Source organism: Centrocercus urophasianus, unplaced genomic scaffold (genome assembly GCF_019232065.1).
Source record: "Centrocercus urophasianus isolate 14NV4802_14NV808 unplaced genomic scaffold, USGS_Curo_1.0 seq_16, whole genome shotgun sequence".
Lineage (NCBI taxonomy): Eukaryota > Metazoa > Chordata > Aves > Galliformes > Phasianidae > Centrocercus > Centrocercus urophasianus.
The window spans coordinates 24,110,878-24,125,510 of record NW_024884711.1 but is presented as its reverse complement, the minus strand read 5'-3'; the positions used below and the strand labels follow the sequence as shown (position 1 = coordinate 24,125,510).

The following is a 14,633-nucleotide window of genomic DNA, read 5'->3' as shown; positions in this document are numbered from 1 at the left end:
TTTTTCACCTACATTTTAGCATAGATTTTAGCAAGATTCATTGGGTCTAAGCAGAAAGTGCTGGACTGATCTGTTATGGTCAGAACTGCTTTCAAGTTGATGTATTTCTGAACTGGGAAAACAATTTTTAAAGCAGTCCATGCAACGTAGTAAACAAAACAGCACCAAAGCAGAGAGAGAAACAGAAAAGTCAGTGTGCAGCAGACTGGATGAAATCACTCCTGATTTAAGAGGTTTGTAGCTTTTCAATACAGAAGTAATCTCACACTGACAAGCAATGGAAACACTTCTGCTGTGCTAGGAACTTATGAACTTGAGTGGTAAAGCTCTCATTCATCACAGAAAAATATTAAAAAATGCCTGTGCTCCTATTTTAAACAGTTATCATGATGGCAATATTAGTTCCAACTTAAGACCAGAACTTCTGGACTCCATCTTCCTATTAAGTATGTGCTATCCCACCATTGATCTCACCACTCTAACAAGTCAATTTTTTCCACTGCTGGCAATACAGTGAAGTCAACAATTTTGGCTTTCTATGCATTTCAGCAGGCAACTATCAGGCTGAGAGAATCCCTTTCTGTTCCACCTCAAAGCAAGACCTTGAAAAAGATGCTGCAAGCAACAGAGGATCCTGTCTCTGCACAGCTTCTCGTACCATCCCATCCAATGGCCTCCTCTCGGGACTCAGCTCTACTGATGCTTGTTAATGGCCACCAATGCAGACATCAGAAGTGAATCGTTGGACAGTCACTTTCTCATGCTGACACTGAGCAGTGGTGGAAACTGCTGTAGAAAACTGCAGCCAACCCTTCTTAGGGCAGTTTTACAAGAATTCCTAACAGGTCAGATCCAAAAAGAACAGAATGCACTTGAAATAAACCAAGCTGATGGAATACTTAATTCTTGTTACTTTTGCTTTCTCTGCACCAATCACAGGAAAAAACAAACAAAAAAACAAAAAAAAAAAAAAAACAAAAAAAAACCACAACCAGATTTATACCAAACAGAAAAAAAAAGAAAAAAAAAGGAAAAAAAAAAAATAGACAAAACCCTGTTATTGACCACTTACAATTAAATTTTGGACTATATTAAAAAAAAAAAAAAGAGAGACGTAATTAAAAAGCATCTGTTTCAAATGAAAAATCCTGAAATGAAAAGTCTAGAATTTGCTTTCAACACTTGCAAAACTAAGTGAATCAGTTGGTCCTAAATCACTACTAACATACAGAAGTGTTTAAACACCTGGAATATTTACACAAAGGCCCACACATAACAAAGTTCAAGACTCACAAAACAAACTATTTTGTAAAGCAGTTATCAGTTCTTGTCCTTCCACAGTAATAGCCATGGATGCTTCTTAAGTTCAACTAAAATAAATACATTTGAGGCATCAGACATCTTCACAAGGATGCAAAAGACAGAGCTACACTGAAAGCCCTACGATGCAAAAGAAAGTTCAGACCGCATTAAGAGTTCACATGAGAAGCAGTGAGACAGACACAAAACCCTCATTTCTGTTCCAGTCGTAAAGCTAACTGACTAGTTAACAGCACAAGCTTTCCAAATTTATCAACGTAATTCAGTTCTATTTTTCTTTTCTGTTTTTGTTTGCTCAGGCTGTTTTTTGGAGAAGACAAATACAGATCTCACGAACCACAAGGAACAGAACTTGGGAGAGATTCAGAAACAGAGACAGAAGAGTGAAAAAGTGAAAACCCTTATGGGTTGCTATTTTTTTTTTTTAAGAGGAGGAGGTGAAGGGACTTAATGAACGACCCAGTGAAACCGTGTGTGAAGAACAGTGTCTGTCCCAGTGCACATCTGAGCTGTAACAGCTCACGTTCAGAAGGTGCACTCCTTGCAAACAGTCCCACAGTACGTACTTCAGAAATCACAAATAAGCCATAATACGACTTAAGACATTAATGCCGTTTAAAAGTGGAAAAAATACAGCAAACGCTCCTGAGCAACCAATAGAAGGTTATCAGGAAAAACAAATGAATAAACACTAGCTGTAGTAAATCAGCTGCTCATTCTTTCTCACGTTGCATTTTCAAGCACGAGTCAGTAGCTGCCCTCCATTCCTGCACAGCCTCAGGGATGCAGACTGTTCAGTTGTAAATGCTCACCCGAATCAACACCATAATGTCATTTATTAGGCGTTTACACAATAGCATCAGCTTCAGTAAAACACCTAAAAAATTAGCAAGTCGATTTAAAGGGAAAAACGACTCCCCATTAAATCCTATTCAGATCTGCTACTTCTCACCAGGCCAAAGCATACATACATCTCCTCCCGGGCAGGCTTCCTCTTTGTAATGTTAAAAGAACGATTTAAAAGGATTGCTGGTGAAAAATGTGGGTGACATTTAAATATTGTTGAGGAGGGGGATGGGGCTCATTTGGTGTTATCGAAACATCTTCAGTTTACAGTTTCATTGCTGTAAATAAGAAACGGAAGAATACTGCCTGCTGCACTACAAAGACCGGGAAAAAAAGACAGCATCAAGCTTTCTCCTGGAGAGCAGGCTACAAAATCTGAGGAAACACCATACGGTGCTCTGGTGCATGGAATTTATTAATTTTTGTTCTGAGCATAATGGGTATTTCAAAGTATTCCAAGACCTTTCATAGCCCTCCATATCTTGTCCACCTCATCTGAAGGTGGAGGGTAGTATGTCCGCCCTTTCGATTATTTGCAGCATACACCCTGTTAAGATTCAACAAAGATGTTTTTAACCCTTCTGCAGTCTGTGTGTGGGGTTGTGTGTGTGTATCAGTCTAACATTAAATCCAACTTTATTTCTAGATATTTATGCACATATATGTGAGAACAGTAACGGAGAAAGCAGAAGAGTAGAGTTTGCACCATACACTCATAGAAGTGTATTTTCCAGTATTACTCGTGGAAATGTGTTTCTAAAATAGCAAGGGGGAGTTTGCTGTAGGAGTTTACTTTCACACTGGGCTCACACCATCCACATTTCCTCACTAGTTATTCTGCTATAATTAATTCCCATCACCAGATTAACAATGACAAAGTTAATTAAGTTAATTTAGCTGGGAAAGTTGCTGAATCAAACACAGAAAAGCAAAAGCACGGCTCCACAACTGTAAGCTCTCTGTAATGAAAGCAGATGAAAAATAACTATCTTTACACCAGGCAGAGTATCAGGAAACATAAACTAATCCTTAATCAACAATACTTACAGCCAGATCTGCTGAAAAGAGGAAAGAAATTTTAGTAAGATTCACAATGGCCACATACTTAAATCACGAGGTAGTGTCTCCCCTTAATCAGGAGCAAAAAATGAAGATATAATACCACATAATAAACAATGAAAAAGAAGTACAACTATGTTCATTCTCAAAAGTTTTTAAGAATAATGAAATAATCTTCTGATCTGAAATATTCACAATTTGCTTTTCATTTACATATAAAAAAAGGTACCTTGTAGAGACCAAAGAAGCCTAAGTCCCGTAGTACAGTGAGGGCACTAACACGAGGGCCAGTAGTAATTTCTCCAGCCACCTGTAGTCGAATCTTGACAATTTCTAGTGGATTGGTAAAGATCACTTGAGAACCTCCAGCCTGAAATTAAAAGTAAAAGGCAGTATGTTAACTCGTTAAATTATTTGCAACATATGTCCTGCTACATATAAGAGAATATGTTTTTAATCTTGCTGCCGTCAGTTCAGCCATTAGCAGATGTGAATTTTAATATTAGTTAATAAGCTGCAGCTCCCAAGGCAAGAAATCTACCCCACATGAGATGAATGGTCAGGAAACAGAAAGGAAGCAGGTCAGCCACTGCAGGACACTGCGGTACATCAAACACTCTGCCTCAACTCCTGCTGCAAGAACGTATTCACCAACATCAATTCACAAAATACTGACAAGCCAAGAACATCATAAAGCAAGTAACAGAGCAAAAGAGTAACCAAGCAAAGAAATTGAGAAGATCACGCTGGTACTTTGTGAAAACATACTACTGAGGAGTAGCTTATTACTGGCAGAAGCTTATTCAATTTTGGCACAAGTTCACAAAACAAAGAATGCATGGATTCCAGAAACCAAAACTGCAGATATCTTTTCCTCTTCTAAAGCCCCACTGAAATACTAGCTTCAGAGTCACTAAATGCTGCTTGATTCAAGAGTCTGAGCTCCACATCATTACTTGCGTACCAAGTAACAAAGGTCTAAAGCCTGAAGGATTCCATTCATCAGAACTGCTGAAGTGTCGGTCTGTATTTCTTGGTAAGGTACCACTGAACTCATCTTGTAAGCTAGTCAGATTTAAAACACAGTGGTAGCAAGCACTTTAGACTGCGCCAGTTCTATTGAAATTCATCTCATTCACAACAGGTGACACGAGGCATTACCATTTTGGCACACCAACAGATCCCAAGCTTAAATTTGAAATGAGAAAAAAAGGTTACATGACACAAGCTAAGTGAATTTAGAAATACTCATTTGAGCTCCATTTGGCCAAAATTCAACAGCGTCATTCTAACTTCTGTTAATTTCTTAATTACACAGCCCAGCAGCTACGCTCTTTTCAAGGCTCTGAAATGACAGACTATGCAAAGGACAACCCTCCCCACAACAAAACGATTTTTTTTCTAGAAGGCAATGACTAAAATAAATTGTATTTAAAAGCACTTCCATCTAGCCATGTCTAGTATGTAAACACTATGTGCACATCTTTTTTAAATTATCCAAATGTTAAAAGAATTAATCATAGCTCAGATCAGCTATCATTCAAAATAAAAAATAGGCACAGTAATATGGTTTAAATAATGTGCTGAAGAAATGGCAAATCGCACGAACAACTATTCTTGTCTACCACTTAGACTGAGCATACACAGTGTGGTTACAAATTAAAGTCTTTACATAACCCCCCAAATATCCCAAATGTTTCCTATTTTGACCAGAAAAAGCATGCTCTTGTGTAACTCAACTGGTTTTGACTTTCAAATTGGCATAATTTAATTTAACTGCATTTACCAAACCAGAATCCTGGTACATATAAAATTGCTATTCCTATTGCCATCAGAAATTAGGATGATAAATTATTTGGCACGTACTCTGATTTCAGGTTTGCACTTAAAACATATTAAGTTAGCACTCAAAAAAAAAAAAAAAAAAGGAAAAAAAAAAAGACATTCTCTTTTATTTGTGTACTCATCTAGCAAAGTCTCAAAATCAAAGCAAACATTGGATGGGTTTTTCTGATGAATTATAAGTTCCTATGTGACAAACAGTTTGGTTTATTATTACAAACATTAAGTGTTCCCACACTGCCATCACACATTTTTCATTCTTAAAATGATAAAATCCCAATTGCAAGGTGCTAATAATATTCATCAGCAAGTTTGCTAGAGTCATCCTCTAAAACACATTAATTTAAAAACTCATAGTAACTGCTCTATGTTAGCACAAATAAACTGCTTTCTCTCAGTGTGATATTCTTGCATTACATTGTACCATGACTCCATGGGAAGTGTTTCTTTAATTTTCACTACAGGAAAACCATGTCAATACTCATAAGATGACAACAAAATTAAGTTTAATTGATGATTATTAATGTACCAAAACATTGAGTAATTTAAAAATCTATAAAATGTTTATAAGTGAATGCCATATTTAGAGAAAGGAAACTGAAACAGACCTGTTTTTAATAGAGAATAAAGGCAAATAATTTCTGAATTCTAACGAGTGGCAAGTATTTAAAGTGCTAGCACATACAAATGCTTACATTTGCACGTCCAGCCTGGCTGTGGCAATACTTGGGAGTGTTACATGTTTGTGGCTCTGGGTAAATCACACAAGACTCCCTCTGTTTCAGCTTGCTATTTGAAAAATGGGGATGCTATTACTTACCCACCTCATACAATCAGGCTCACTGTATTCAAATATTTAAAGCACTGAGACCTGTACGCACCAGGCATTACCAAAAACACTAAAACAGCTGATGTGAATTCTACTGGTTTTGTTGCCCAAGCAGTTCCTCTAACAAAAGACATAGGAAATTTCCATTGAAGTTCTTCTGCAAAACCATTTAGGTACTACTCCAGAACTCTTTGCACAACCTTTGTCATTCTCTGAATTTGATGGAAGATACACACCAAACATCAAATGATGAGTAATTGAAGGTGATAGGCCAGACAATACCTGACAGAAGGTCTTGGTAGGACCTATTGTAGTGGGTCTCAGCAGTACCCCACCACCTGCCTACCCTGCGATGGAAACGAAGGATGATTTGATATCAGCCAGTGCACAGGCACTTCCAGTGGTAACAAGTACAGTCACCTCGTGGGGAGCTTTTATCACCCTGTTATTTAATCATCCGTGCTGGCAACTGCAGCTCCCTATTCTCAAAAGGGAGGGGAAGCAAACTGGAGATGGCTACTATATTGTCTAATGAAATGATTTCTTGCTTGTCTAGTACCGGTAACTCCTATTGCGTTATTCATCATCACAGTATGCAAGTGTCTCATAAATATTAATGGCTATTTCCTCCCAGTGCTCCTGTAAGGGAAGCACAAAGGCTCTAGTTTTACAAGAAGGGGATTTGAGGTAAGGAGGTTAATTGTATGCCCTGTGTGTGTGTCTCCCAAGCTCAAACAAGCAACTAGTAACAGTCTCCAGATATCCTGATCTCTAAATCAGTAGCTTGAATCACAATAGCATTGTTTCTGTCTTCTGAGTTTTTACATAGTGAATGTAATGAAAGAATCTCATTATTTATTTATTCGTTTATTTATTTATTTATTTTCCCTCTTCAAGGTGCTGGTATAAACTGTTGTGGAAAAGACATACAAAACATGATCAGTGTTGTCAGCCTGCTCATTATATTTGGCAAAAAGTTGAAGAACATCAACTTCTTGTTTGGCACCTTTCATAGTTAAAAGTGCACCTCATTTAAAAATTATTGTAAAATATGTTCCCAAAGGTAAGAACTTGGAAACTATTTTCTTGGCCAGAATAAACACAGTTTAAGCTCAGGTTGCTCAAACCTAATGATTTCTCCATTAAGTGTCATAAAAATCATGATGGGATAACTTTTACAAACTCTTGAGTATAGATAGTTAGCAGTAACATCAATTTTTTTTACACCGAATACCCTCAACTCTGAATTCTTTATCTCCTCTTCCAATCATATTTCTTTTTTAAATAAACAAATGATCTGATTGGAAAAGCACATTTACTACTTTCCAGTTATTATGATGTGATTAAATAAAAACAAGAACGTTGGCTCATTTATAGGAGTGAATACCAAGAGCTTAATTATCTGAAAGGTCCCACAAAGGGCTCATATAATTCTAAAAGTATTTCTCATTTGACCTAATCGCAAGCACTTACAGTTTTGTATGATATAAAGCAACAAAATCAATACCTGCACCATCCATGAACTCCTCATACACAGATCACTAGAAATCGGCATGCCTACAAAATGCTAATTGTGTTTTAACACAAGGAGGGCTAGATGTGCACATGTGAATTTTTTTTTATTTTTTTTTTCTCCCCACTTTTGCAGTTGTTCAACTCTGCACTTGGTATATCACCCAGCACCTCTCGATGGCGGTATAGCCTTGTACAGTCACACAGTAATGCCTATCACATTCCTCACTCTTCTTTCCTGTTTTATAGAACAGCAGGGAGAAGCAGAAATAGTTGTGGTATTTTTTTTTTCTGTCGATGGAGAAATACAATCCATTCTGTACAAAAAAAAAATTTAATAACAGCTGCTAGCTTAACACTACTCCAGTTTAAGAAGTTGGAATGTTTTCTATTTCTTCACGTATTCAAATAATCTTGTAATAAACTTTACTGGCAAATAAACAGATTTTCACATCCTTCATTACAATAAGGCAAGGAATCCTTGTTCTTTTTCATCTAAGTGCATTCTGTGCCCTTATGAGACTAGATAAGAAAAGAGTACACCAGACCTAACTCTCCAAAGGCTTTCTAATCTGCATTTGAAAGCTTCAGTGTACATTCTGAAAAGAATACAGCTTGTAATTCACAAAGAAAATTCTGTATTTTCCATCCCAAAAGAAAGTATTAGGTTGTGATTCTTCTCTTTTCATCACCATTGATCATCAGCTCTTCCAGCACCTCTAATTAACCTTATTTACTAGCTTCAAGCCATTAGGTTTTTCCTGTTTTCAGCTAAGAGCGTTTAGGGTTATCCTAGATTTTCTGTACCTAACTCGTCACATATCAGCTTCTAAGCTTATGGATAAATAAAAGGATTACTACTGCTGTTAGAGTGTTAATATTTCCAACAATATCACCCAGGGACAGCAATTATGGCGATTAATGGCAACCATTAAAATACATAAGCACAGTATTATGCAATTATCCAGAGTCAGCATCTGCAAAAGAAATTGTCTGCAATGCTTTGCTTACTCATTTGATTTACAAGACAACCACGTGGTACAAGATCCAAAATTTGTAGTCAACTACGTACCATATTCAGTCATATGGGCTACTGCACTCAGTCCCAGGATATTACTCCTTGCCACCTGTTTCCCTGTGCATTTGCTAGTGTATACTAATCCTAATTTAAGTCAAAGCTCTGAAAGTACTAAGCATTGTACAAACTTTTTTTTTTTTTTTGTAAAAAGTAAACAATATAAATCTAAAATGTACTAAAAGGATTGAAGAATGGAAGTATCACCTCCCTCACTGTACAAGAGGCAGGTAAGGCACATAAATATTAAATGATGTACCACAAAATCACATGTAGAAGAGCAATCACATCAGAAGAGCAAGATTTACAGAGAGCCACCACAGGGCTCCAAACTACCTGTGAGAGTCTTGGTGTTCATATGCCCTGAGGTCACAAAAGTGTGAGACGAATTGTGATGAGTTGCTGCATATGTGGTTTCACTATGCAGTTCAGTGTTACCAGAAGAGATGCCGAGTAACAGACAGCTGTCCAAAGTGACTGTTTTTCTTATATATTTCAAAGGTGAAAACCTTAATTATGTGGCACTCTGTGTCAAGGGTAAATCACACTGGGTTCTCAAAAGGTTGGTTCTGTGTTACATTTCTTCAGATAAAGCCAGGCTTCAAAAACCCAGACAAGCCATCTCGTGCTATTTTGTGTCCTCTCATCTGCAGCCCTATCTATACAGAGTTCTGATAATGCTCTTTAGCAATGGGAGTTCATATAGTAAATACCTTTTCTTCAGATCATGAGGAGATTTCCTCAGCCCTCAATCATCTGCTTTTCACTACCCAGACCAGGCTAGCACAGAAACAGCTTTCATGCTGCTCAGGCAGAACTGTGTTTTTCCCCAGCTAATCTTTGTCTTCCCAGGACAGACTTCTCTTGGCCTGGCTGAGGTCTAAGCTTGGGCTGCACAAACAGCAAATAGAGCTGTAATCACCAAGTCTTGTTAACGGCCACAGGTACATAAAATGCAAAGCAAGCCCCTTCAAACATTCACTTAAAAAGCTCATAAATAGGATTGCAATTAGCCTGAACAGAAGTGCATCCCTGCTACAGCTTCATATAGATAAGCAAAATTCAGATACAACTTGTGAGAATTTCCAGAAATAGCTTATTAATAACCTGCCTACACAGAAACTAACAGGAGCATGGTTTCTTTATAAGCACAGACCAACTCTGCTCAGGGGAAAAAAAAAAAATTGCAGATTCTATATTTTCTATGTTATAGGTAATTCAGTTCTTAGAAGCCTAGCCAAAAAAAAATCAAAGTGGAGCCTTCCTGATTGGCATTATAAAAGCAATTAAGCTACAGACCTGTCAAATATGTTAACATTTGGCTCTGTCTGCTCTACTTGTCTATTTTGACTAGTTGTGGAATCATTTAATGATTTACAGACCTTTCAAGTCTTACAGCATGGTAGCTGTATTAAAATTGTGACCCATTATTTCTTGGTCACATCATAAATTACTGTGACATCATAAATATCTTCCTTTTTCTCACAGAAAGCTAGACTTTAATTCCCAATTTAGTTTGAGGTTTTCTTTCTTTCTTTCTTTTTTTTTTTTTTTGAACCTGCACAGTTAAACACTACAATATTTTACTGCTTTTAAAAGAAGTGATTACAGGAGAAATGAATGCCTCATAAAATACAGTTATCAAAACAATAATGTTTTAAGCTAAAATGCATCTCCATGTAAACTTTTGGTCAATACTTCTAATACAGGAAAAAAAAAAAAAAAAAAGGAAAATATGTGGTATACTTCTTGTAAAAAATGGTCTTTTTAGTGGATAGAACTGATCTGTTCTGCAATCTGACAGATATCAACATAAACCTACAAACTCCATCTAGTTTAAGAGTTTGTACAAATCCACTTCCATCCTTCACCCTGGTCCCTCTCTATTTTTATTCTCTTGAGGAAGAAGGGAAGTGAAAAGGAAGAGGAAGGGGGAAGGGAAAGAGGAAAGTACCTCTATTTTGTAATGGGAAAATAATCTTAGAAAAAAAAATAAAATTAAATGAACTAATCTAAAAGGAAAATTCAGCGGAGTGAAATCACGTTCCATGCCACTTCTGACTGCTTTCAGGAAAAGCCAGTTTAAGCAGGTATGACTGGGGAAAAGATTCAGTAAAACTATTTTTAAAACATCCAAACCTGCAAGGAAATGTGGGGTGAGGTCACAGAAAAGCAGGAACCCTACACCAGGAACATCCCCACCCTTTGGTAAAAACCTCTTGGAAGGGTTATCGTGTTACCATATGCTGCCTTCCCCAGCTTCACTGTAAGGCTCTAAAATAAAAATTAGCTGAAATTTAACTGCAGACACTTAAAACAGAGCAGTGTTGAAACAGAATGGGTTTGCAAAAGTGAAGTTATATTTAAGCCCATATTGAACTGCTCCATTTTTATTTTTTTTAAACCAGAAGTTTAACATTGGTCAGAACCAGTATGCTACAAACAACTGCAATTAGTAGCTTAGAGAAGAAAAGCGCACGTTTCAATATCTAATGAATTACACTATACTCAGTGTATTTTGTTCCATTACATTAATTAAATATACTTGAAATCTAATTCATTTATTTAACAAAATAAATTCCATGTAGTAAGTTTTAATTTTCATCAAGAAAAAGAATAGTTTTTGGAGCCCTTTGAACCTTTCCATAGGCAAGAAATGTGACCGTTGGGCTTTTATACATGTATGTACAACTGCCCTTTAAAGTGAAATGGAACTTCTGGTCTCTGGCTACAGGGAGAATGGACTTCTTAGAGTAAATCTGCTAAGAATACAAGAAACATATGCCATTTGCTTTCAAAGCTAATATGAGCAATCATAAAGAAGACCATTATTACCTAACCATCTCAATAAAGTATACCAAAACTGGTCTCTGCAATAGCAGTTTGTAATTCTTTTTTTCAGATATACATACAGGGATTCCGCCCCCCCGCCTCCTTAACGCTCGGTTTCATTTCTATCCATAGCTCAGAGTCCCTTGCCAAATCGAAGAGAATTTCGTCAGATTTAGGTTTCTGAATAATGAAAAAAAAGATTGATACCTTCAGACACAACTTAGCAATGTCTGAATTTCTGTAAGTGATCTGAGAATCATGGTCCATCTCTCTGCCTCTAGTAAAATCCGACAGAGAAAAATGCAGCTCAGATGTAGACTTATCTTTATTACTCTCTGAAACATAAAACAAATGCTGTGAATAGCTTAATAAAACTATTTGCACTGGACTGGTTATGTGACACAATTCATCTGGAATTTCACATCATATTCCTTTATAAAAATCAGTTCTGGACAGGTTTTTGCTCTTTCTAGATGAACCCCATCTTAATCATATCTAATTTTTATGTTCCATGGCAGAGTTGAGGTTGCCCATGCAGATCCATTATGTTTCAACTTTATTGTGATTGCTATAAAGTCTCTAGAAATATGCCTATAATTGCCTTGACAGCTTAAATAAAAGCAGATCTGTACGGGGTCTGTAATTGTACGGTGCTACAGGACTTAAACTGGCTAATAGTGAGTGCACACTGAGCAGCTGGGAAGAAAAAGACTGTGCACTTGGAAAGAGGAGGGAGAGTAGGAGGAAAGGTTACAAAGCAAAATGTTTTTCCCTTTTCTTGTAGAATATCAGGCCTCTGATTTACCTCTATAATTGTACTGCTATATGCAGACAAGTCCACATATATTGAAAAGCTGTTTCTTTTCAGCCGTGCTACAGTACTTCCTCCATCTTTCTTAATATTTTGTGTGTATTTTCTAAGCACTCTATTTTGAATCTTCACATTTCTTCCACTGACAATTCCAAAGACAAACCATATTTTTCAGTTAAATGTGGAACTGCTTCATATTTATGGAAATAAGTAAAATTATTGTTTCATCTGAAAGCTTAGCAGTAACTAAGTGGCAGCAGTTAAAAAAACCCAAAATAATCTCTGTGCCACTTTTAAAGAGCTTTTAATCTGCTAATATAACCCCAAAATAGGAATAATAATCAGCACTGTATTAAAAAAAAAAAAAATCAGTTTGTTTTTAATGACATTTTTCAGGAAATTAGGTTTAAAAGAAGCAAGTAATAAAAAAATCAGTAGGAGTGGTGATTATTCTTTACTTCAATATATAAATTAAAGATCATGGAAAACAAAGACTTACATAAACTACAAGATTATCGTCACTGTAAATGAAGAGATTTCAAGCTGAATTTAGTGATTCCTCAAACTCATCCTTTTTCCTGAAGGGAAGTTACAGCCAGTATCGGCTGAAATCAAACCTAACATATTTTTGCACTTTTTCTTTTGAGGAGGCCAAGTCAGATTTGTAGTTTAGATGCTTAGCAGATCATAGCTCTATGATATCATTATGCTACATCTTAGTACTGGAGCTCTTCACTATTCTAGTAATGGTAAGACCTATATAGGATTTGGATGAGTCCTAACTACGCAGCAGAGGCCTGTGTTCATGGTAGGTGTCAGGCACTGAGCAAATCTTTCCATATATTTTCATAGGTAGCAAACACTAGAGTCACTAAGACAAATTCCTACACTGGAGATGGAAATTTTGAAGCAACTATTTACACAGAAATCCTCCTTAAGATTCTGTATAAAAACACCAGGGTTGTATTTTTAATTGTATTCTTGGAGGTCTCAAAAAAAAAAAAAATATTCAGACAATCTATCACTTTCATCTTCACATAATAAGCTAAGAAACACACTGCTTACTGAACTAAGTGCCACCAGGTCACGGAGTAAAAGATCTATTTTCTTCTTTTCTTCTTTTTTTTTTTTTTTTTCAGCAGAGAAAACAGTTTACAAAACAGAAAAAGACTTGTTCAATGAAACAATCAGCTTTAGTTACAAGTGCAAAAGTCAGCCATGTGTACTAATTCTCAGTAATTATGATGCAAAGCGAGCTCCTTAGGGACTTAAAAGTCAACGCCTGGCAACGGTTGGACGAACAGCAGAGTGGAGCTGCTCAGGTGATACTGACCCCTTCAAAGCCCTTTGTGTTACTGAACAGCCAGAAACACCCAAGAATCTGCTTGGTCCTCCCTTTCTTAGGTATTAACGCTGTAACGAACTCGTGGGGCTGGTATTTAAAGCACTGAAATCTACCACGATTTCCAGCACAAAACCCTCGCATAAGCAATGAATGGGCTCCAGGGAAATACAAGCACGGAGAAAGGAAAATGTAATCTCAGTGTTTGTAACACAATCACAGCTGAAAACTAAATGTGGAGAGTGGAAAGGTGGTAGGGCAGGTTTCTTTTCATACAACACCTCTTAGCTGGCTGCCCCTTTCTAGACTGTAACACATCATACTCTCCACTCTCCTTGCCTCCCTTATAAAGGATTGCTACGCTTTCAAACGAGGTAAAATCCAAGACCAAAAATTTTCAAAAGCATTCAGCAATGTCCTTGCTGCTTCCACTGAAAGCGCAAATTTCACACGAACTGAAATTGGGACAAAAGGTTGGGCCAGTCCAACATTCGAACTTCTGCCTTTGGCATTTCACATTTTATGCATATGTTTATATCATGAAAGGAAAACCCATCTCTTTTCCTCGAAAAGCTAGGCATCACTTGTAATGACAGTCTGTGTTACTAGGCTGAATTCGGTTTAAAATTACAAAAAAAAACAAAGACCACCTGCAGCTGAGACAAGTTGCAACCTATCTGCCTGGCACCAGACTATGCCCTTAAGTTAAAAGGAGCACTTCAGTTAAAAGGAAACTCAGGGCATTCTGCCACCGCACGTCTGCTGCTAGAACCTCATGCAGCATCCCGTTCTTCATATGTGTTTCGAATTCCAAGTGCAACGAGGCAACAGTTACAGCACGTTTAAAATACATCTCAAGCCACCTATCTCTGAAAGCAGATCCCTGGTTTATGATGAACTGCTGGCAAAAAGCTTGCCGGTGAATGACAGGTCTCTGTAAAGAGTGCTTTTTCTACTGCATTAAAAAATTCACAGCAGTCTGTAAAAATAAAAACTCCAGAATAAATGACATTTTAAATGAAAATTTTGCTGAGTTTCTATGGCTGCTATGTTCATAAGATGTTTTATTAGTGTAAGGGGCAAATACTTTTTACTCCGCAAGTAGTTTATTGCATTTTCCCTTCACTTACAGCATGCTTTCTATTTAGGACTTCAGAGCCCCACA

General features: G+C 37.0%; 1 protein-coding gene across 2 annotated transcripts in view; it reads right to left on the bottom strand.

Annotated features, from left to right (window-relative positions):
- Positions 1–14,633, bottom strand: part of SLC25A13 (solute carrier family 25 member 13) — a 92,877-nt gene that overhangs the window by 13,345 nt on the left and 64,899 nt on the right. For both annotated transcript variants that reach the window (XM_042816541.1, XM_042816542.1), the window contains one exon: positions 3,455–3,595. In XM_042816541.1, the coding sequence (XP_042672475.1) occupies positions 3,455–3,595 (141 nt within the window). The remainder of the gene's footprint in view (positions 1–3,454; positions 3,596–14,633) is intronic.